At 33.5% G+C, this 25208-nt stretch overlaps 1 protein-coding gene across 1 annotated transcript in view; it reads right to left on the bottom strand.

The window, feature by feature from the left end:
* Positions 1–25208, bottom strand: part of LOC132752671 (extracellular matrix organizing protein FRAS1-like) — a 133509-nt gene that overhangs the window by 29371 nt on the left and 78930 nt on the right. The window contains exons 6-28 of the mRNA XM_060743034.1: positions 20915–21048; positions 20096–20185; positions 19093–19197; positions 16583–16774; positions 15964–16050; positions 15211–15358; positions 14493–14783; positions 13956–14099; positions 12290–12430; positions 11811–11957; positions 11293–11445; positions 10771–10911; positions 10291–10431; positions 9862–10137; positions 9416–9622; positions 8950–9146; positions 8427–8595; positions 7700–7878; positions 7094–7222; positions 5470–5725; positions 4561–4827; positions 2657–2863; positions 2142–2367 (exon numbers count right to left, since the gene is read on the bottom strand). Of these exons, the coding sequence (XP_060599017.1) occupies positions 2142–2367; positions 2657–2863; positions 4561–4827; positions 5470–5725; positions 7094–7222; positions 7700–7878; positions 8427–8595; positions 8950–9146; positions 9416–9622; positions 9862–10137; positions 10291–10431; positions 10771–10911; positions 11293–11445; positions 11811–11957; positions 12290–12430; positions 13956–14099; positions 14493–14783; positions 15211–15358; positions 15964–16050; positions 16583–16774; positions 19093–19197; positions 20096–20185; positions 20915–21048 (4027 nt within the window). The remainder of the gene's footprint in view (positions 1–2141; positions 2368–2656; positions 2864–4560; positions 4828–5469; positions 5726–7093; positions 7223–7699; positions 7879–8426; positions 8596–8949; positions 9147–9415; positions 9623–9861; positions 10138–10290; positions 10432–10770; positions 10912–11292; positions 11446–11810; positions 11958–12289; positions 12431–13955; positions 14100–14492; positions 14784–15210; positions 15359–15963; positions 16051–16582; positions 16775–19092; positions 19198–20095; positions 20186–20914; positions 21049–25208) is intronic.

Raw genomic sequence — 25208 nt, 5'->3', positions numbered from 1 at the left:
TCTCACCGGAGTCATATAGAATTTAAAACATGCAAGTTAAAGACAAATGAATTTAAAAGAAAGAAGTTAAACAAGGGTGCCATAGTCACAAAATACGCCCGTTTACGAAAGCTTTAGATGGAGATGGGGGCATTATGGATAAGTGTTATCTAGCAAGCAAGTTTTTATTCTTGGCACTGTGTTGTTAAATGAACCTTAAAACAAATCAGTAGGGAAGATATGCACAGGATGTGTGACCTTGACCTTGGTCGCAGGGACCTGAATTTTATGCACGGCACTCAGCCTCACAATGATGAACATTTGTGCCAAATTATATTGAAATCCCTCTATGCATGTAAAGTTTTTGCTCTCCAGACAAGCGTTTTTCAATGAGCTCTAACTGTGACCTTCACCTTTGACCTAGAGACTTGGTTCATGTGCAGGGCACTACGTCTCATGGTGGTGAACAATTCTATAAAGTAACATTAAAATCCTCCATGCATGTAGAAAAATATGCTCCGGACAACATCTGGATATTTAATCATCTCCAGTGACCTTGACCTTGCAAATATTAACCTAAATTAAATGTGTCACACCTGTAGTCATGATAGTTACCATTTGTGCTACAATCCATCAATAAATGATGACTAAATGGTCCCTATACACATCTTCAAATTTTTTATCTGAACTTTGACCTCTATGTGTAACCTTGACTTTGGTCGCAGGGATCTGAATTTTGCGTGCGACACTCAGCCTCAATAATGGTGAACATTTATGCCAAGTTATATTGAAATCCCCCTATGAATGAGAAGTTTTGCTCCGGACAAGTGTTTTTCAATGAGCTCTAAGTGTGACCTTGACCTTTGACCTGGAGACCTGGATCATGCATGGAGCAATACATATCATGGTGGTGAACATTTCCATAAAGTATTATAAAAATTCTTCCATACATGTAGGAGATATGCTCCAGACAAAATCTGGATATTTCACCATCTTTAGTGACCTTGACCTTGCATATATTGACCTAAAGTACATGTGTTTACAGCCGTAGTCATGGTAATGACCATTTGTGTTACATCCCTCAATAAATGATGATTAAATCGTCCCTATACACATCTTCATATTTTTATCTAAACTTTGACCTCTATGTGTGACCTTGACCTTGGCTGCAGGGACCTGAATTTTGTGCGCGACACTCCGCCTCACAATGGTGAACATTTGTGCCAAGTTATATTGAAATCCCTTTATGCATGTGGAAGTTTGGCTCCGGACAAGCGTTTTTCAATGAGCTCTAAGTGTGACCTTGACCTCTGACCTAGAGACCTAGTTCATGTGCGTGACATGGCTTCTCATAATGGTGAACATTTCTATGAAATTTCATTAAAATCCCTCCATGCGTGTAGGAGATATGCTCCGGACAAAATCTGGATATTTCATCATCTTTAGTGACCTTGACCTTGTATATATTGACCTAAATTATATGTATCACAGCCATAGTCTTGATAATGACCATTTGTGTTACAATCCTCAATAAATGATGACTAAATGGTCCATATACACATCTTCATATTTTTATCTGAACTTTGACCTCTATGTGTGACCTTGACCTTGGCCGCAAGGACCTGAATCTTGCGCGCGACACTCCGCCTCACAATGGTGAACATTTGTGCCAAGTAATATTGAAATCCCTCTATACATGTGGAAGTTTTGCTCCGGACAAGCATTTTTCAATGAGCTCTAAGTGTGACCTTGACCTTTGACCTAGAGACCTGGTTCATGTGCTCGACACTGCTCCTCATAGTGGTGAACATTTCTATGAAGTTTCATTAAAATCCCTCCATACATGTAGGAGATATGCTCCGGACAAAATTGGACGCCGCCCGCCCGGTCAGGGGCGTTCCCATAATACGTCCCGTTTTTCAAACGGGCGTATCAAAAGTACATGTATATTCAAAATCTTGTACAAAGACAATGTATGAACATGCAAAAGTACTTTTATAAAATGTAGAACAAGATGGCTAAATACGATTCATTTTACAAATGTAAGCTTTCATCTGTGTATAGACAAAATAATGTGAATATTTGCAATGAATATTCAAAAGCTGATCAACTAATAAAGCCGTTATATTTCTTTATATATCAAAACTTAACATGAAATTTACCTCAACAGTTGGTTGTTAATGTCAGCTTGTGTGAATACATCTCTAACTACAACCTGCTGGTTGCTAAGCAACAGTTTACCATGTGTGGGTTCCATGGTTAGTATAATGTTGAGATTATAGTCCTCATCATCACTGTCAGTAAATGCAAGACTTGTCTTGTCACAAATTTGGATGTTCCTGAAAAAATCATAATATAGCTTGGGGCATGACAAAAAAACATAAGGTTCTGATTAAATTTCTTCTTTATAGAGTTTTAGTTTTTTTTTTGAAAGGGAGCCTAGATTTTCCCCGTAAACTGTTTTAGTAGAAAAAACTGATTGAAATGGCAAATTAGTCTTTTTTAACAAATGGAAACCAAAAAAAATTCGATTTCCCCAATAAAAAGACAAAATTTAAATATCGACTGTCTCTATTAAACAGAAGTATTTCAGAAAAGTAGAACAGTCTATTTCAGCCATAAGTTATCCATATTCAAAAATGAAAATTATTAGCACTAAAACAAAAACAAAACTAACCTTCTCTGACAACCAGTCTACATATAGCAGACGGCAACATGAATGGAGCAGACTGGTCCACTCTCATCACTGTGATATCAATGGAGGTTGATGTAGAATGTTCCCCGTCACTGACCGATAACTGCATGGTGTCGTATAATCCTGCAGAGCCGTCATGCTGGTACTGAAACACGTTCATCTCAACTTCAGAATATGTGAATGTGTCGCCTGAAATGAGAAATACAAAAACAAATAGTATTTAACTAAGTCACAGAGTTCTGTTATGTTTCATGCATTTTATCAACAATATTCTATTTTTGAAAAAGAAAAGATTCAGATTAAAAGCAGACTACCTCTTAATTCATATTACATTAGTTTTTAAAAGCTACAAAGAAACTAGAAATGTGTCATCATGCCACGGATGCCCCCGCATGCAGCCAAAATTTCAGATGGTGCATTAATTATTTTTTTCATTTTAAGTTCAAAGCCCTTAAAACTTTTCAATGTTAACACTAACCATTTTCATACAATGTTCAAGGCACTGAAATAATTCAGTCTTAACCTTTTAAAAATAGCATATTGCATATTTGTAGCCAAAATAATGGCTAAAAGTATGAGTGCTGAAACTGAAAGTTCAAAAATTTTCCAACATTCAGGAAAGATAAGTTTGTCTATAATCATTGAACCACGACCAAATTCAAACTTAAACTGCTTATTCCTTAGATGTATCTATATTATTTTCAAAAAGAAAGGGACATAACTCTGCCAAAAAATCATTAAACCATGACCAAATTCCAACTTGACCTGCCCATTCCTTTGACATATCCATATGTCAAATTTAAGTTGAATATGTAACACTGTTGGGTAAATAATGAACAGAAACTGTAAATTTCATATTATTTTCAAAGTGAAAATGGCATTATTCTGCCAAAAATCATTGAACCATGACCAAATTCGAACTTGGCCTGGGCATTCCAAAAACATATCCATATGTCAAATTTGAGTTGAATGTGTTGTACCATTGGGGAGATAATAAACGGAAACTGAAAATTTCATATTATTTTCAAAGTAAAAGGGGCATAACTCTGCCAAAAATCATCGAACCATGACCAAATTTGAACTTGACCTGTATTTTCTTATGACATATCCATATGTCAAGTTTGAGTTGAATGTGTTGTACCATTGGGGAGATAATGAACGGAAACTGAAAATTTTATATTATTTTCAAAGTAAAAGGGGCATAACTCTGCCAAAAATCATCGAACCATGACCAAATTTGAACTTGACCTGTATTTTCTCATGACATATCCATATGTCAGTTTGAGCTGAATGTGTTGTAACCGTTGGGGAGATAATTAACGGAAACTGAAATTTCATATTATTTTCAAAGTAAAAGGGGCATAACTCTGCCAAAAATCATCGAACCATGACCAAATTCGAACTTGACCTGTATTTTCTCATGACATGTCCATATGTCAAATTTGAGCTGAATGTGTTGTACCGTTGGGGAGATAATGAACGGAAACTGAAATTTCATATTATTTTCAAAGTAAAAGGGGCATAACTCTGCCAAAAATCATCGAACCATGACCAAATTCGAACTTGACCTGTATTTTCTCATGACATATCCATATGTCAAATTTGAGTTGAATGTGTGCAACCGTTCTTAAGATAATGAACGGAAACTGATGATGACGGAATGACAGAATGACGGAAGGATGGAAGGACGGAAGGATGGAAGGACGGAAGGACGGAATGACGGAACAGGGTAACACTATATGCCCCGGCCATTACATGGCGGGGGCATAATTACATGGCGGGGGCATAAATATAGTTTAGAAGAGTTAATGAATGTCACAGCATATCTCATTACATTCTAAAAAATATTCAAAAATTCATCAAAATCTTATCCTTGTCTATTTTACCTTGTCTGACAATTGCTTTGAGTCCTTTTTCAACTTTCTCCAGTTTTCCATTATGAGGAGCTCTGGTCAAGGTCACTGTAAGGTCAGATTTGGGCGTGTCTTCATCAACCACACCCACTACAGAAGGACCAATGGGAATGTTTCCACCTTGAGAAACACGAAGCCTTGGTATGGATGACATGAACTGAGGATGTTTATCATTGACTGGTACCAAAATAATGGAGAATTTATGCTCCTGGACTGGTACATCAACTTCCTCGTCCGTTACTGAAACAATACAAATGTAATAAGTTATTCCCTATCAAATAACATTATCTATCAAAAATAATATACAACATAATTTCAACTAAAATGTGCCCACAGGACATGAATGCCCTTTCATTCATTCCACAGTTTTGTCAGGCTAAGGACAGGCTAAGGACAGACAGCCTGACAGATGGGCAAGGGTAAATTTATATGATCTTAAAAAACTGAATTTTAAACTCAGAATAATGAACTCTTGCAGCATCATTAGTTTTTGTTTGGCACTTGATCTCCCAATAGAACTGAACATGTAAAACCAACACTTTTCTCATGAAAATGTGTCCAATATAGAATCATCTTAATATCAATAAAAGATAGAAAATGCCACAAACATTTATACAAGAATCTCTCATCTTGAAGACCAAGCACACATTATAATGCATATCAGACTTAAAGATCTCTGTTTTTCTATTTTCAATAGATTTTGATATGTAGATTGCAATAAACACAAGAAAGTGTTTAGATGTCTTCATTTGGAAAAAAAATGCAATTAAGAAAGTTGTTTTTTCCCCCATCACGCGATAGGCAATTTCTGCCACCCTTTTCACCAATGACATAGGAATATCCCTACCTACCTAAGACTAAACAAATGAATGTAGAATTTACCTGTGAAATAGAAGAAAACCTCCTTCTCCTTGTAACCTAGTTCTGCCTCTGGTGGTCTATAAATAATCCTATTATTATTCACATCATCTTGTGTAAAACTCGTCAACACCTGTGTAGGTCTCTCAATGTGTTCTATAATACCATCATGGAGTCTAAGAGGGCGTGTTATTGTGAAGAGTATCCCAGCAGGGCCTGTGTCCCGGTCTATAAAACTCAGGCTAGTACTTGTTATTGGAACCAGCTGTTGTTCCATAACCTGAAAAATATAGAATAAGGAGTGTGCTCAGTCTGCAAAATTCGATCTTAAAATCAGTCTGCAAAACTACTTGAGGATTTAGATGAAATAAGATGAACTAGCTTGAAAATCACAGGACAGTCAACGAGTTATTTCAGGTACAACCATTTCATATATATCGTTTTCATATATTTCATACACAATTTCAAATTAGGCTACACAAGATACAAAACCAGTATGATTGAAATCGATACAATGTGATGAAATTAATATATCAACACAGCATAAGAATTTCACAATAAGATTTCACTTCCATTTTGGAGTCTTTTACACCTTATTAAGTTGAGGATTATTAGTAGTGATATTTGTTAATAACAGACAAGAGTCAATACAGTCAAACTTCGTTCGCTCGAACTCGGAGGGCCTGTGCAAATTTGTTCGAGAGATCGGTAGTTCGAGCCAACCGAGGTCGAACTATTATTACGTTGACCATATGCCTTAAGGTTTATAGCATACATTGGTCGAATGATAAATACGTAAATATCATTGTTTGTTAGTACATTTGTTCGTCGAATATGTTACATTCAGAATTATTATCCCAGTGTTTTCAATTAAGTATTAACGGTATGTTGTGTTAATCTATATTCATGCATCTTGTAATTGGTTGAGTACGATTGGGCAATCAGACCAAACTTGTTGAACAATGTTCAAAATATATTTATATGTTTATAATGGGATTTTTTAATTTTAAAAAATAAATGAATGAAATATTTAAGAAAAGTTTTACAGCACCATTTATTTGTAGTCATTTACTTAAATAAACACACATACAAGTATCATTCTATAAAAACATAACACTATTACAATTCATGTTACATGAACTACGGTTGTACTTAAAGCCGTCCGGATAAACGTCATTCTTTATTGACTTTTGCATATTTCACTTATTTCACAAGACATTAGTTCTTTTCTTTTTATCATTACCATAAACGGCAAATAAACAATATTATTGTAAAAAACAAATCGGTTACAACACCTCTTATTTTGTATCAATTAACCTTATTTGCCTTTGTCATAATCACGAGGTGTTAAAAACATGTGTCGCCGGCTGTCATTTATTTAGGACATGTCGACTTGTCTTTTTGTGTTCGACCGAAAAGGTGTGATTTTCACTATATATCTGCCGAAGGGACCAGAGTTCAGGTTCGAGAGTTCGAGCGATCGGTGTTCGAGCGATCCGAGGTAGAACAATCTATATTATATAGGAATTTTGCCGGGACTGGGCGATGTGTTCGAGCGAAGGGAGGTATTCGAGCCATCCGAGTTCGAGCGAACGAAGTTTAACTGTATTTGATATACATCTCTTTAAATGCTAATATATTTACATACCCGTATTCCTAGTGTAGCACCATTAGATAATGTAGGATGTGTGGTCGGTCCTGGATACTTCTTTTCTCTCACAGTAATCTTGAAGGTTTGATCTGTTAGAACCCCCACTGCTGAATCCATGTCTGCCACCTGTAAACAGAAATACAGTGATTTGAATAATTGAAGACTATAACTGTAGATATTTGGTTTGGTATTAAATCACATAGGCAATGTAAATGTTACATAGCAACATTTAAGCTTTATTGGTAGAGGAAGACCTCAGATGTCCCTCCATGACCCTAAGCATTATATCAGGCACACACAGGCATCAACTAAGTTCAAACCTTGACAAATAATGTAAATAATCCTGACTTTGTTTAAACATATAATTTTATTAAATTATAAAATACGGGTAAACTACGGTACCCGTAATTAAAAACATCCATGTACCAGTATCTTAACTTTAATTTATATTCTATATTGAACAATTTTTTATACCTTTATGCTAAGATTTTACTGTTTATATGGCATTTTTTCACTACTTAACATGTCATTTACTGAACGTTTAACTTCTTGTGTATAGTTTTTTTGAAACATAACGGAACAAGGCTGCACAAAACTTTGTACCTCAAATTTGATGATATCTGTAAGGGCCGCAGATCCTTTATTTTTATACCAGATTCTGCCCTCATCTATATCTCTCTGTAAGAACCTGGTCATTCTGGCAGCCATGTTACCATCACCAAGGTCCTCCCAGCCGTGCCCGACACCCGTGGGTGGTATTGGTACTACCATCATAATCTCACCTAAAGACCAATGTCAGAAAATTCAGAGTGATGCCATTTGAAACATTTGAAAGTACATGTATCAATTAATCAAAATTATCAAAACTGTTGACAACTGTATCTCCTGCTCTAAAAAATATAACACATCTTAATAATATCAATAAACACATGTAAATCTATAACTGAAAATTGATAATAGACTTTTCATCAACTTCATCTGATAAGCAAATGAAGGAAATGGACTGCAACAACCCATAGGCCTTTCGACTTATTAAATCGGTTAGATTTTTGGTAACATCAACAATTTTTTTAAGGTCATATCCCAACTTTCCAGTCAGGTGCTCTTCTGTGCATTATCTAACGCTCAATCATGTATGTGGGTAAAACCTTCTTTTGCTAGTTGGATAGCTCCTAAAATGGTCTATGGGACAACAGTTAAAAAGTAAAACAGGTGTCAAGCAAGTGGCTCAAAATGACCGACAACAACCACTTGATTACAGGGGCATGCTATATACAAATGTATGTACATGCTTTATTTACTCATGCAAAGAGATTTAACAAGATCATACCATCTGATGGATTATTGAGAGGGGGAACCAGGGTATACACAACTTGCTCTCTGCGGGAACCAGCTTCTGACATGACCTTGGCCAACAGAAGGTCAGGTGATATCTGTAATTTTTCCCCCAGTATTACATGACCCACTTTGTTGTGCATCAACACTGGCCCATGATTCTCCTAAAACAAGAAACAAGTATGAAATATTCTCAATTCTCCATATACTTCAAATAAATATTACAGCAAAATTAAAATTTTAAATGGCAATAATTCTACAAGTATGATTATTTCCTTGCTAATATTCTTTGAAATCGCAATAAATTAGCTTGTTTTTCTTACTTTTATATTTCAACAATGTTAACAATTGTCATCAAAATTAATATTTCACATCAGGGGAAAATTTTATTGCTAATTGCCTTACATCAGTGTGAAGACAATATGTGAGCAAAACATCGGACACTACTATAAATGTTTAATTTTTTAAAAGTTATGAAATAACATTAAAACTGATACAAATCAATACACCATTAATACCTTCTCTCTAACTTCTATATGGAAGAGGAAAGTGATCAGATGGAATCCATCAGAAGCTTGCAGGAGCACAGTATCTTGTCCTTGACGACCTTCAGGATTATGTTTGTACCCTATGACCCTTGACCTTAGATCACTCAATGTGAACATTCGAACAGGTATTCTCAAATTGCTGTTGTACAGTGTACCCTCTTTTGGACCTAGAAAAATGACATGGATATCATTTTGCTGCAAGATACTATGATAGTATGCAATTATCAAGATGTTCCTTACTTTTTTTGACACTTCAAATCAACAAGTTGTATGTTCATTTCAAGACATGTTTCAGAAGATGATAAACTCACAACTTTTTTAGCATATACATATGTAAATAACATTTCACTACTTATTTTCTAAATAACCAAGATATTTGCCTAAAACATCTGCTTTCCTTTGGTTCAAACACTATTCACGATCAAAATATACATACCTTTCAAAACAGTCATTTTCACATTATCTGGACTTTCCAATGTTATAAGGTCAAGGACATCTGGAGAAATGTAGGTCACATCAGCTTTAGTTGCTATGAGAAACGACCTTGTTGCTATGGAAATTGCTGATGGTAGTATGGCTTGGAAATACAGGTACCCTTGGTGGCTGTTTAACTGGGAGTCAGTTACTTGTAGTGTAGCTTTTCCTGTTCAAAGGAAAAATAACACTTGAAAATATACCTAAGTTTCATAGCACACTGACAAAGTGGGTCAGTTTGGAAACCCTCTGGGTTTAAAGAATGTAAAGCACTTAAGATACAAACAAGTAAATTACTAAAGCAAAAGGTATATTGTTGGGAATGTAAATGTTTAGTTGGATTAAATTCAATTAGAAACTTTTAACATTATAGCAAGATGGTGTATTGTTCTAAATAAAATAACCAACCTTTGAAAGCTTTTCCAGCATGGTGCCTAAACCTGACCTTGCCCATCATCAGGTCAGCAACACTGATGTTTAAACCTGCTTTGACCTCTACATCTTTACCCTCAATGACCTTCACAAGGTCACCATTGGTAGGTGATGTTACTATGACAACAAAAAGGTTCTCAATTGCTGTATCAGTGTCCGAAATGTAGAACAGGCCAAGATGTAGAGGAACAATACCTCCATCCTCCACCTCAACATGGTTTAATACAATAAACACTGGTGCTTCTGTGTTACCTGTTAATGAACAAATAAATATTATTTCAACTATCTAAATGCCCCTGGCAACATCTGACAAGCTTTTGTCTTACATATTAAATGTAGAGAGTAGAATCAGGGCAGTCTGATTGATCAGACTTAAAATATGACATACTATTATATAGCACTTACGTTGGCATTCTCTTGTTTCCATATTTGGCATAAAGCCCTGCCCACATTCTGTGACACACCCACCATTCTTGAGGAACGTCTCACTATTACATACACTACATTCTTTCTCGCTGTAACAACGCAGACAGTCCTTATTACAATCTACAATAAAACAATCAAGATTTACATATAAAATAAAAAAAAGAAATTAAGATTTCTGAATTCTTCTTAATTTTAAGTAACTATAGTTATTTATTGTATCAATTTCTTCTCTTTCTCAAATAAGAAAAAAGTTTAAGCAACTAAATAATGTTTAATTACTTCTTTAAAAACGGGAGAATATTTTAGTTTCAGTGAATTGTTAAATGCAATTACTATACTCTAACCCAAAAATAAAGATTTGCAAATGATAGAACTTAGTCATTTTTGTTATATTGAAATTCAACATAAACAATCTCTAGACCAAAAATAAAACTTTGCAATTAAGCAATGTAAGCGTACCTTTACAAGCTAGAGAAGAGCCATCTTCAAACTGTCCTTGTGCACACCTCTCTACACACAGGCCCCTGTATATCAACATGTCAGACCCACATTTTGTACATCCAGTTGGAGATGTGCATGCCAAACAATTCTCTCCACAATCTGTAAATTTTAAATCATAAAATTGATTTATATCAATCAAATATGATATAGATACATTTAAGAATTTAATTTCTTTTTGTCTTAAACTGCGGAATAGATTAGTTTATTAGTTTAGTTTAGTTTTTACAAATATATTTTAGTTTGATTGTGTTGGAAGCTTTAAGCTTATTGAAACACTCTCAAATCCATTCCTGGAACCAACCAGTACTAAGCAATGAATGTAAAGTTTCTTGATCAAGGAAACAACTGCTTGCCCCTGACAGGGTTTGAACCCACGCAGTCAGCAATCCTTAGATTACTAGTCCAACACTTTAACCACTTGGATACGCTGCCACTCATAAGATAAGTTCATTGAAGTTTTGATAATATAAACAACAATACCTTTACAGACTTTGTACTCCTGGAATTGTCCTGACGGGCATTCTTCAATACACTCGCTACCGGAGGGTAACAGGTCTCTATCGTCACATGTACTACATATAGACGTCTCACCGTTCCATGATTCATGACATTCTGAACAACCAGTCTCACAATCTGAAATATATACATACATGTAATTTGCACCTACAATGTACTTTACTTTAGCACAATGGAGGGAGCTTGTCTTGTTTTTTTTTCATTAAGAGTAAATTATCTCACAATTATAACATAATGAAACTTTCATGCAGTTTTTTTTCTATAGACAAGGGCAATAACTCCTCTTTTTAATTCAGAAATTTAAATTTAGGTCATATATTTATGCTATACTATGTGCTCCAATGTTTTTTTCAAACTGTAACGGTTCAACACTATGTCAATTTCATGATTTTATGCTGTGAAGCCAACAATTGGGGAACAATAATTCTAACAAATCAAATATTTAATTATTCATTTGAACATGAATTGTTTTTTCAACTCACTCTTGCAGGTGCCATCTACAGACATGTATTTCCCCTTCTCACATACACTTCTACATTTGCCCTTCTTGCTGATACGGGAACCAGGATAACAGGACGTACAGTTCTTACTGTATCCTCCACTACACGATTCACAAGCTGGGTGACAAGCTGAAAATACATCAGAAATTTTATTAACTTAATTTTAGGGGAAAAAAAGAACATGAAGAAGATTTATTCATGTATAGTCATCAAAAATTGTGTATGCACCATTGCTGAAAGACATGAGACACAAAACATTGCAAATTTTTCTTTTAAAAAATGATTTCTTTTGGGAAAGCCGAAAAGTTATTCTCATTTTGCACCTACAGCACATGTTTAATTCTTTCATCAGATCAATGCAAGTTAAACTCAAACTCCAAAAGTAAATTTTCTTGTATACTGTCAGACTTATAATAACCTAACTATCTTTTCATAATACTCATATAAACAACAAGACATACGTGAGCAGGAGCCATCTTGGTTGGCATAGAAACCAACAGAACATCTTGTTACACACTGACCGAGATGTAAGAAACCACCTTGCCAGCATGAGTCACAGGCAGATCCGTCTGGTGTACAGGTTTTACACGTCGGGTGGCAGGCTGAAAAATAGACCATCGCACTACATTACATTTGTTGCATTTTTTTTTATATCAATAATCTACTTTTATCAGTTCTCCTTAAATTGTTCACTTTCACAAACGCATTGACCTGAATCATTATCTGAATAAATTTGTGCAGTGGACCAGTCCTGCCATAAAATTGGACCATTTACTAATATTAAAACTAAGGCATATATAATCTGGTTGGACCACAATGAAGTGCGGACTGGATTTAACACTGGTTACATAGGCAAGTCAATATTGCTGGTGACATTTAATATTCATACTATTCCAACAACCAGACAAACATGTATAAATCATCACTTTGGAAAACAGTCAACATACAGGTAATCTTTCTCTATCAGATACTTTTTTTTTTTAATTTTCTAATTCATTTAATTTTAGTGTAACATCAATTCATTTTTCAAAACATGAATTTCAACTTGACTATGAAACAGGTTCTCTTTATTTAATCACTTTGATATCCATTTTCCAGACATAACCAATACTAATATCAGTCTTGAACTGAGTAAGGCCCAAACTTATGATCCATGGGCTGAGAGGCTGACACATAATCCTCTAGGCTTGCTGCTCACTTGTTTTTGAGAGACCATATTTGTCATTATTTAGATTATATTTATCAATTCAATAAATTCATTTCAACCTATAATCCCTGAACCATTATAGAAATAAACAAGAGTTGTTTATTTTTCAATTTCCTGTACAGGCACTATTGAACACAATTTCAAATAAACAAATATCATTAATTCAATCAAGAATTGTAATTAAAGAAAATGACATAATATTCAATATTCTACAATTAGAAAAAAAGTTTAATTTCCTCATAATCAATTTCCATAACAAACCGACAATCAGTTTACGGAGAGAACAAAACTTCCTGTGACATTTTTTATGAAGAAAAAAAACAATCAATCTTTCAAGCTATGCTCAAAATATGAAGCTGGAAAGCTGTGTATCATGTTCATATTGAATGAATTTTACATTTTGATGAAATTAAGTCACAACTTGTAAAAGACAGGTAATTTTGCATATGGGAAACTAGTGTAGTGACTAATACAGTCACATGCTCAATAAGAGTGGCTTTAAATACAGGTTTTTCTGAACAATAATTCATTGTATTGGTGGATAATTCCATATGTGGCTTGAATGAAGCTTAAAACATGGTCTTACTATGAGTAAAAGTAAAAATCCCAATTCCAGGTCATTTTGCACCATAAAAATAATTATTCAGAAACAGATAGAGCAAATAATCTGAAATTTTGCACACAGTAATTGGTTTACACCTGTATCAGATGGTATAAAAAAGTCTCCAAAAAAAAAATTCCAGTCTAATCATGTGAAAAATTCTTCAGTGGAATACTTTTAATAAAGGTCTAAAACTTTAGACTCCTGCCACTCCGGGTTCATAGTGAAATTCTAAAAAGTTACTTATAAATGGAAGTGTATAAATTTGTTATACTAATTAGCAGGATGCTAAGTACATTGTATAAGATATAAGTTATACCTATACATTTTCCTGATCTGATGTAGAAGTTATCTGGACATTTATCCAGACACGCACCATGAAACACGACCTGGGCGGGGTTAGTACATGACACACATTGGTCTGGGCGTGGCCCATTACAACTCTTACATGATGCTGCACATTCTGAAATACATCAAAATGATTTCAGTAAAAATGTTTAAAGTAAGACTTGATTGTAAGAATAGAAATTGTTCTTTTCAACATTTTAAAACGGCTGAAATTAAGGTTAAAAATGTATTTTTAGCTCCATTTTTTGTCATAGACAAATGCATTTAAACAGACTTCAGAAATTTTACTTTCTTCGACCTACTGTTCCTCCTATTTCGGAATTCATCTAGCTATAACATTTGTCCTGTATACAAGGGCTATCATCACTGCAAGAAATTTATCACTATATTAAAGCCTTGAGACTTAGCAAAATAATATTTGTTATCAATAACTTGGACAAAATACTTAAAAAATTACATACAGAGCAAATAGCATATATGAAGGAAATATTTTAAAAACTGCACTCACCAAGGCATCTACCATTCTGTAGGTAGTATCCAAGCCCACACTGATTAACACACTCCCCGTGTTTCCACATTAGACCAGGCTGACACATTTCACAGTGATACTGGGTCCCACCTACACATGTGTAACATGTTTTATGACACGGTGTACATACACCAGAGGGTGATGGGTAATATCCCATTCTACACATATGTAGACAACGGCCATCTTGTGTAAACAGTTTGGTATTTGTACATTCTGTACAGTTGTCTGGTGCCGAGGGCTGGCAATCTAAACACTCCGGACTACACATAACTGTAATGTGCAAAATGTTATATGTAATGGTATGAAAAAAGACTGGCTTACTTACAATCCTAAGTTTCATGATGTACAGAAAATCCCTTTTGACATAAAAATGACATAAATTCATGAAACTAAAGGGATATATATTCAAAAATAATCTCATTTTCTATTAAAAATATTTACAAAATCAAAAGATAATCTATAAAGTGAAGATAAACATTTATCAAAATAAACAATATTTCTTCAATGTGTCAGCAGACAACCAGAATGAGCATGTAAAGTTTCCTTAGATATAATAAGAATTTAAGTTGCTCTTGTGTTTAAATTTGAAAAAAAATCTTTAAAATATATTTCAAGATGTTTTTGTCAAAAGCAAGTGACAATCCTCACCATACTAAACTATTAAAAACATGATCTTGTAAATTTTAAAAAGGCCAACCTTTCTGGCAGGTACCACAGCACTCCCCCGGTTCAGCTATAGATCTAGTCCCTGCAGGACAAGCTGGACAATGTTGAGTATAACATTTAGGTTTCCCTGAGTCACAGAAACATACTCTACAATCATCTGTCATCCATCTCTCTCCATCCTGAAATATCATGCTATATTTAACTTATTCTCCTACATTTTTCCTTTCTATACTATATTAATTTTGTGACATTAATAAATGTCAACTAGAAATCAAAACATTGTAGCATATACAGTCCTCAAAATGCTGTTTATGCTGTATTTCTAAAACAAGAGACATTGTTTAAATTGTCAAATTCTGAGATATTGTTTACAAAACCACTGAAGATATTGCCAATACACAAAACCAATTTTAATGTGTGTTGTGGACCAGCATTGGGTTTTTTTAAAGAACCAACTTTGCCGCAACGTCCGTGTTTTCTGGATCAGTGATCATTTGCTTGTTCAGACTATCATTTCCTCCCCCCTTGTTAGCAGCGATTTGGGGTAAAAGCGAAAAACAAGCAAATGGATCCTGATCAGACTGCGGGATGCGCAAGCTGGTCTGGATCCATGCTGGTCACAAACCCATTATGTTGGTTTTGTCAAGACGCAGCTCATTTTGTTTCTTAGACTCCCACCACCAGGGTTCATAGTGAAATTCTAAAAGGTTACTTCTAGGTAGTATTACATTGACAAGTGGCAAGGGGGTAAGAAATAAGATAAAAAGATTCCAGCAAGACTTACAGTGTAAACTTGACCAGCAAATTCACAAGATGGAGGGATGATACATTGAGGACAACATGTATCTGGAAGGTGGACCAGCACTTCTTCCTACAATATATGACACAATGATATATATATTTCACTTTGTTACATTATATAAATACAATCTGTTCAATATAAACAAACACTTTTCCTAGCCTTGACATTTAGTCTTCTTCTGAAAAGAAGTTCAAAGTTAAAGAAAATTATCTCACTAGTTTAAATTTTCCTTCTTTGCCTTTGTAAAATATTGTACTTTACCTGAAAATGTCTTTAATATAGCATTTTCCACAAACAATATTTTCACACTGCATTTTCAGAATATTTTAAAGCAGAAAATATTCTAAAACAGACTTTGCTCTACTTTTATAGACAATATATTCACATTACCTTAAAGCAGGCAATATTTTCACATTGCATTTCTACATACCCCTAAACTCAGGCAATATTTTCACATTGCATTTTCACATAGCTCTAAACTCAATTAATATTTTCACATTGCAATTTTCACATTACATTAAAGCAGACAATATTTTCACATTACCTTGAAGCAGTCAATATTTTCACAATACCTAAAACTCTGACAATACTTTTACATTACCTTAAAGCAGACAATATTTTCACAGATAGCAGTATGGCATTGCACTTCCCCATCATTACAAATGCAGTAATCACATGTCGATGTGTTCCAAATGTCGCCACTAAATCGTATTGGTTCCTCATCACTACATACACCAGATTTTGGCACACATTCCGGACAACACTCACCAGGTCGTGTCACTCTCTCCTCACCCTGAAACAATAATCCAATATTTTAACACATCTGCGGATGTTTTTTAATTCAAAATTTCACATTTACGTGTTTAAATGTTGAATTCCACTAGCAATTTTTTGAGTACTGTCCTTAAACTGAGCCTGCAACATTTACAATTTTGTCTTTTTGAGCGTTCTATAGGGATTCAGTTTTTTTTTCTATTTAAGAATATCTTCTTGCACCATTGAATAAATTACCTAACTATAAACTTAAATTTTGTGGAATAACTGAGCTTGAAATTTCATGTAAAATTTCAGAGCTCAGTGTTATTTACAGTTTCAAGTCAAAATTAACTAATGTCAATGGTTCAACTTGAACAGTTGTGAGAGTAATTTAAAATATTATCTTTTTGACTGACTAAGAAATAATGTCATTGATTTTTCAAAACTCAGATCATAAATGCCTATGCCTGTTTGATAAAACAACTGAATACAAATGTAGTTCAGATGCAGAAGAGGCCAAATATAATATAAATAGCAATACAAACATTGAAATAACAATACTGACTCAAAATGCATCAACCAGACTCTGTTTAACAATTCAGACTATAAAACTTGACCAATCAGATCTTGTTTCTCATTCCTGATTCTAAACTGACCAATGAGATCTCGTTTCTCATTCCTGATTCTAAACTGACCAATCACATCTTGTTTCTCATTCCTGATTCTAAACGGACCAATCAGATAATATTGCCTTACAGTTTTATTTATAATCTTAGTTCTATCTAATCTGGTTCTTACGTTACATCAAATGTTTCATCAAATCATTTGTTAATTAAAAATAGCTTCATTAACAAGAAAATTTCCCCCAATTAGAAGCCATAGGACGTTTCAGTTCTTTGATTCTGATATGGGTTTTGTTTTTTTAATGAACATATAACTTTGAACACATAAACAACAAACGAATTCTGTCTGCTGCATCATTGTTACAATTGTATTTTTTGTGTCTCTGCCGAACATATACCTCACATGTTATACAGTAAGAGACAGCAAATATAATCTTCTAATGATAATACCCTGTAATAAAATCTTTTTGATTTATTATTCTAATCTCAAATTATCCATTTACAAATCCATTTACAATGACATATGCTGTCTTCAGGATAAGTACAGCAATTTTGTGATATATGACAAAAACATCCAAGATATCAAAGCATATTTTCCGACAAAAAATATTTCTTTCAATTTGGTAATTTATTATTTTTTTCTGTCAAGTCATCGTTTGAGGATCTATATCATATAGTTATCTGTCCGACTTTGACATGTTAAATTAGTATAAATGAGTCTCTGCAGCTAATCTGCTTCTTTCCTACAGAAGTAAATTGGATAAATTACGGTTAATAGTACAAGATATGAAATGAACGTCTGCACAAAATATAGTAAATGTAAATTTCGGTACAAACCAGTTATAGGTGTAACGATAAGATTTAACCGCAAAATATTTTTATGACAACTCAATGTCAGATAATTTCATCATCAAAATATTACAAAATTTACCTAATCAAATTAGTTACATCCTCATGTGCATTTTACTTTTTTATGAAATTTTATGTAAATACTTTCTCAATATTATTTAACGTAATTACGAATTAGTAAATTAGTCAATTTTATTGAACCTAGCCTGATCTATTACCTAGGTATTAAAAATGAAAGTTATGTAAAATTCCAATAAATTAAACATGCAATAAATTATTTATCCTATAAATTAAAGGGGTTATAAATCATGAAAAAAATATATATATTAACTTATTAAGACATAAAAATGGATATTTATTATTTTTTACTGGTATGAACTAGCTTAACACATACTCATTTTATTATAATAAATACTCCCCCACAATATATTGTATGACAATTGAAGTACATGTACATACTAAACAAGAGCTGTTGGTAGGACAGCGTGGCTGACTATTTTCTTTGCTTTATAGTAAAACAACAGTATAGATAATGTAAAATTTTCTAGGTTCAAAAAGGGCTATAATTCTGTCAAAATCCAATTAAGAGTTACAGGCCTTGAGCAGTGACTTCCTTTTATGCTCTTAAATTCAGTAAGTGACTTTCAACCCATTTCTTTCAGTAGTTCTGGAGAAACCAAAGAGCACCCAAACACTTAACCAAAGCGTGACACCAACTAAGACACCGATGCCTTGGTAAGTACAATAGGTCATCTTTCTCTTCTAATAGTTGAGCTTAAAACGTTGTGCACTCAGGAATCTTTCAATATCTAAACAAGCAGTTTTTAAAATATTTTAATATAATTTACATACAGAGTATCGTTTTTACAAAAAGTTTACTTACCCCATTACATATTGTAGGGCCAATACATTCCCTTCTTGTACAAACAACTGTACCACCAATACAAACACACAGTGTACATGGATTCCTGTTCCATTGTTCACCAGTCTGAAATGATTCAACATTGTATAATAATATTGTAGCAGTCTGTTTTAAAAGACATGACTAAAAACGCATAAATCAACATCAAATTTTTTTACAGTTTTGACAGGAGTAAAAAATTTTGTATTGCAAAAAGTCGCTAAAGCTTTTATGAGTTGTATCTTAATGTCAAATTTGTCAGGAAAATTTGTATTTAAAAATAAAATACCACAACACCTATATCAATACAGTAAAAGTAACTTGTCTAAAAATGTAACTGTACATTGTATAAGGCCTAGCAGGTAAAAGTGCTGGATTTATTTTGTGCCTAAAATAGTAAGGTTCATTGTCACTACTATTCCCCTCAATGGTCACATTTGACTAGTGCATAAAGCTCATAATTCTACTATTTGAAACTTGTTATTAACAAAGGGCTTTGATAATGAAATACTAAAATTTAGACAAGTCAACAGTATGTAGCCCAGTCAGATTATGTAAATGTACATGCTGGTCTCGTTCAACTCTGATGACATTAACAAATTATTATTTCTGCTAGTGTTTAAAATAGAGGATATTGAATGAGTATAAGTTCATCACTGAATTTATTGAACAAGTAGAAAAAATGATATTATGTAAGCCTCTGGCAAGCATAATATTATTTTATTCAACGAGTTCAATAAATTCAGTAATGAACGTACATGACTATATTATTCGATTTATCACAGACCCAAAATAAAGAGTGTTTAAAGAGTAAAAGAACCTTTTGTTATCAATGCGCCTATTGTGTAACACAAAGATTTTTGTTTGTATAACCCAAATGACGTCACATCAAAATATATAATGAACGGCCCTGAAATAGCATTTTTAAGGAGTTGCAAAAGGGGCTTGGGTATGTGAGAAATGTATTTTAATGATAGTTATATACCTTGTATTCTTTGTTGTCTTCTCTACATGTAGCATTCAGACTGTGGCAAACAGGACAACATGATCCAGGAACTGTCTCCAGTACTGCATTCTGGGAAGGAGAAAACAAGATACATATGATGCTGATATTTACATATAAGCAAACAGAAGAAACAATTATTGAAACAGAAACCAGTCTTATCAAGGATTTGTCTCCAGTACTTCATTCTGAAAAGTGACCATGAGCCAATAAAACAGTTACTGGATGCTGATGCTAAGGATCAACTTAACATTAATCAGCCTGCATAGCTCCATTGGTTAGAGTGCAAGTTTTGTAGTCTCAACATTGTGGGTTTGATTCCCAGGCTGGCAAACTAAAATTGCTAATCAGTCTTTCGGATGAGACTTTAAATCAAGGTCCCATGTATAGGTGCCTAAACAATTGGGACCTTAAAAAACCCAGAGAAGCTTCTGGAATTGGGGCATCTTTCTGTATCTGTAACTTGTACTATCCTCGAACATACTGGAGGACTCGCCCACACTGAGGATAGATAGAACTAGCATCCCCTGAATTACTAATCTGATGCTCTCCCTATTGAGCTAAGCTGATAGACACATGACTACTGTAACTTCAGCAACCAGAAAGATGTCTGATGATGGACACTGAATTCTTACATGCCAACAAGCTATAATAAAGCTAGCGAATAAAATTCAGTAATTCTAAAGAAATACCAACACATATTTGGAAAGTCGCAATATCACAACATGAGTGTTGGTGACTTAAAACTGAGCCAATCAAAACACTGATAAAAGTAGTAAGAATAACATAAATATAACTAACCTCAGCACAAACTATTGGTGGACAATCAACAGGATAGCAGGAATGTTGGCCGTCTGTACAGACACATTTAGTACATGGTAAAATCTCCCAGTCTGAACCATCTGGATATTGTTCCCCATCATACATGCATGGCCCTGAAAATACACCATACTTTTTCCATTTACATCATCTTGAATGATTATTATTTCATTTTCATTCAACTTTGCATGGCCCTGAAAGAACACCATACATTCTACAATTTACATCACCGTGAATGTCAACTATATCTGTGTTTGTTCATCTTTGCATGACCCTGAAAGCACACCATACTTTCTCAAAATAGAAAAATTCTGAATTGCTCTAAAAATGTACAAAACTAATTTATATCAGATTCTGCACCACTCTAAACATTTCCCACACTTATTTTCAATTACCTGCAAAATTGCATGAGTACTACTTGCAGGGTGTTGGAGCTATGCCATACTTATTTCATTAAATTCTGAATGGCCCTTAAATACTACCATGCTTATTTAATCAAAACTCTGATGCCCTTAATTATATATTGCACTTATTTCCATTGAAATTTAATGGGAATAAACAAATATTCTATAGTTAAGAGATTTTTAGGGTGTCACATCATTGCACAAGAAACACAAAACTAACATTTTTCAACATATAGCCTAGGACACTAATTCTTTTACAAGGTTATAAAGCATTATGTTTTATCACTTGTATTGATATAAAATTGCAGCAAATATTTGTTTATAGGCAATCATAGAGAAATTATTATCACAATAACTCCCTACATTATAGCTGGAAGGTGGCAAAATTCTCTCAAACTATACCATTAAGTGGTGAAATATATCTCTCATAAAACTGCATATTCCACTAATAAAATAAATTACTTTTAACAGGAGGAATTATTTACAGAAATGATTATAGATGTATGTAAAGAAACATAACAGAAAGTAATTACAGTGCAACCTCTACAAAGCAAAACCCTTTGGGAGATGAAGATTTTGGCTTTGGCTGTTGCTGACAGGTGTTGTTCTAGAGAGGTTAAATATATCATGAATTGTTATTCTATAAAGAAATGATACTACTGTTGTTGTAAAAAGGTCACTGCTTTACAAAGAGGGCCACTCTACAGAGGTTGTGCTGTATTGACAACTGTAGTGAAATTTCTTTATATGAATCCTGAACAAATATGGACCACAGGCATATACCTATTATTATACTCTTATAATACAATATATAAAGAATATATGTGTCTAGCGCCTGTGATATAGACATGAAGACAAATGCATTGTGCAGGTAAATAAAAGTTTGATACCTGACAACAAGTATCATGTCATATATATATATCAAATTAATATATGCTCAGAGAAAACAGAGAAAAATAAGACTTTGTGCCCCCACTATAGGGGGCGGGCATTTAGATTTACCCATGTACATCCGTCCGTCCATCCGTTCTCTTTTTGTGTCACACATAGCTCAAAAAGTAATTGGCCTACAGTCATGAAACCTTACAGGAATGTTCATCAGCATGTGAAGTTGTGCACCTGGGTATTTTCATGTGGATATACATGTAATTAGTATTTTTAGATTTATTGCCCTTGACTTAGTAAAAATTTGCAATTTTCAACTTATGTCACACGTAACTCAAAAAATATTTGACCTACAGTCATGAAACCTTACAGGAATGTTGGTCAGCATGTGTAGTTGTGCACCTGGGTATTTTCATGTGGATGTTTATAGTATTTTTAGAGTTATTGCCCTTGACTTACTAAAAATTTTGCAATTTTCAAGTTGTGTTGCACATAACTCAAAAAATATTTGACCTACAGTCATGAAACCTTACAGGAATGTTGATCAGCATGTGTAGTTGTGCACCTGGGTATTTTTGTGTGGATATATTTAGTAATTTTAGAGTTATTGCCCTTGAATTAGTAAAAATTTCTAAATTTCAACTTGTGTTGCATGTAATTAAAAAAGTATTTTACCTACAGTCATGAAACCTTACAGGAATGTTGCTCAGCATGTGTAGTTGTTCACCTGGGTATTTTCGTGTGGATATTTTTAGTATTTTTAGAGTTATTGCCCTTGACTTAGTAAAAATTTACAATATTCAACTTGTGTTGCATGTAACTCAAAAAGTATTTGACCTGTAGGCCTGAAAGTTTACAAGAACGTTGGTCAGCATGTGTACTTATGCACCTAGGGGTTTTCTTGTGGATTTATTCAGTATTTGTAGTATTTGCCCTTTACTTAATAAAAGATTTTTAGTTTTCAACTTGGGCACATGACTGTAGCCAAAAAAAATATTTGACCTTAAGAGACATAAGATTGACAAATCGGTGGAGTGTGGGGGCACCGTGTCCTATGGACACATTTCTAGTTTTAGCCTGTATTTATTACAAAATAAACCCTTCCCACGCAGACATCATAATTTCATATCCTCCGTCATCAAAGAATTCATCAATACAAAAAATTACACTCTCTTTTTCATAAAACTTTCAAATTCAAATTTAAAATGTTTGATTTTTGGCAGATTACAAACCCTTATTACACCCATTATAAGTCTATATGGTTTTAACACCGAAAATAAATATGGGCCTAATTTTCCAGTAAAAAATTTCATTTCAACTCGTTAAATCAAAATTAAACAAATTCTTCAGGTAGCCCTACATTATCAATAATTTGTAATACAAATTGAAAACCACATAAAATTGTTTTTCATTATCTTTTATTACCCTTTGCTGTAGCAATTTTGACAGTTTTAAAGAGTATCTTATATAAATCAGAAAATAAGAAAGTGTTTATCTACCCTAACTGGCAAAAAACACAGTAATTTATCGATGCAGCTTTATTGCTAAAGCTTTAACATTTATGTTTGGTATATGAAAGTTTTCTTTGAAGTTAAACATTGATAAAGTTATCTTGTAATTTTACCCCAAAACTCCTTCTTAATAAACATACCATAGAATCTTTTCTAAAAAGCTGACCATGCACATATCAATGTAATAGTTTAATACACTGCAAGAATACATTAAAAATTTTTTGCTAAAATAGACAGACATAAAATGTCATTTATATCTAATAAAAAACTATCTTAATACTAAAGTGGTTATTTTGAGTTCACATCTTTAAAGTTTTTCTCCTGAAATTAAGTGAATGACCTTGACCTCTAAAAAATTAATATGAGATGATTTTTTTTTACTTGGCCCGACACTATACTACTGACTTCATACCACTAGTCCTATGGTATTGTGGGTTGAAATCCCACAAGGGACTTTAGCTTCTCTCATATAATGTATCTATCCAGCTAGCTTATGGAAGAAGGGTAGTCTTAGTTCTACTCAGGAGTGTTCACTCAATGCCTGCAGGAAATAATGCTTAGTGAAGCATTTTGAGTGTCATCATTTGAAACAAAATCCCTCACACAAATAATGGTCAGTTGCCAATGTAAAGTAGGAGAAGTCATTGAGACAAATTTAACATATGGTACTCTTTAAATTGCCAAGTAAGCTATAACTGTATAAATAAAACTATATTACTGGTAGGACACTTCATCTTAATGTTACACAATCATTATAAATAACATGGGCTGCACTTTATCATGTTAATCAATTTTGCAGACTTTGCGAAAAATGTGAAAATCTACAACAAAAAATCTTGAAAAAAAACAACCCAAAAAAACGGAAAAACCATCTGGGTAAATTAACCTAAATTGTCTAGAGATGTCTTTGATTTCTGATAGCTGATATTTTTTCATAATTTATTACATAAGAGTCACTCTAAACATGAGATAACACAGAAGATAAACTGCGCTGATGTTTCATATCTAATTAACTCCTTATGCACGAAATACCTGCAAAATGCATTAACTTGAGAATGAAATAAATGCTCCAGGGAGAAACAAACAGGAATAATCATTCAGAGAAAATTAATTAATCACATTTCACATTCATGTCAGATTCCACGATGTGATTTAGCTCAAGTGGATTTCACAAAAAACACAAGATGTCTTGTGTTATAACATTACATCATCAATGAGAAAACATAATCAAGTGTCTGTAGGTAGATTAAAATGATAGGTATATGTGTACAAATATAGAAGGGGCGGGATGATGGTGGATTAAGATCCTTTCAAATTGTAGCACAAACTGTGGGAATATCATTTCTTTGAATGGGAAAACACTGGATTTCATAAATACATGTTCTCCAATGTTTAAAATACCTGTTCAGTAATAACATCCATAGTAATGATTAATCTGTAAATAATATTGTTATACATAAAGCATATGCACTTAAG

The sequence above is a fragment of the Ruditapes philippinarum genome, unplaced genomic scaffold, assembly GCF_026571515.1.
Source record: "Ruditapes philippinarum isolate M1 unplaced genomic scaffold, ASM2657151v2 ctg2671_1_1_1_1, whole genome shotgun sequence".
Taxonomy (NCBI): Eukaryota; Metazoa; Mollusca; class Bivalvia; order Venerida; family Veneridae; genus Ruditapes; species Ruditapes philippinarum.
The sequence above is the reverse complement of the archived record's forward strand: the minus strand, read 5'-3'. Positions and strand labels throughout refer to the sequence as shown.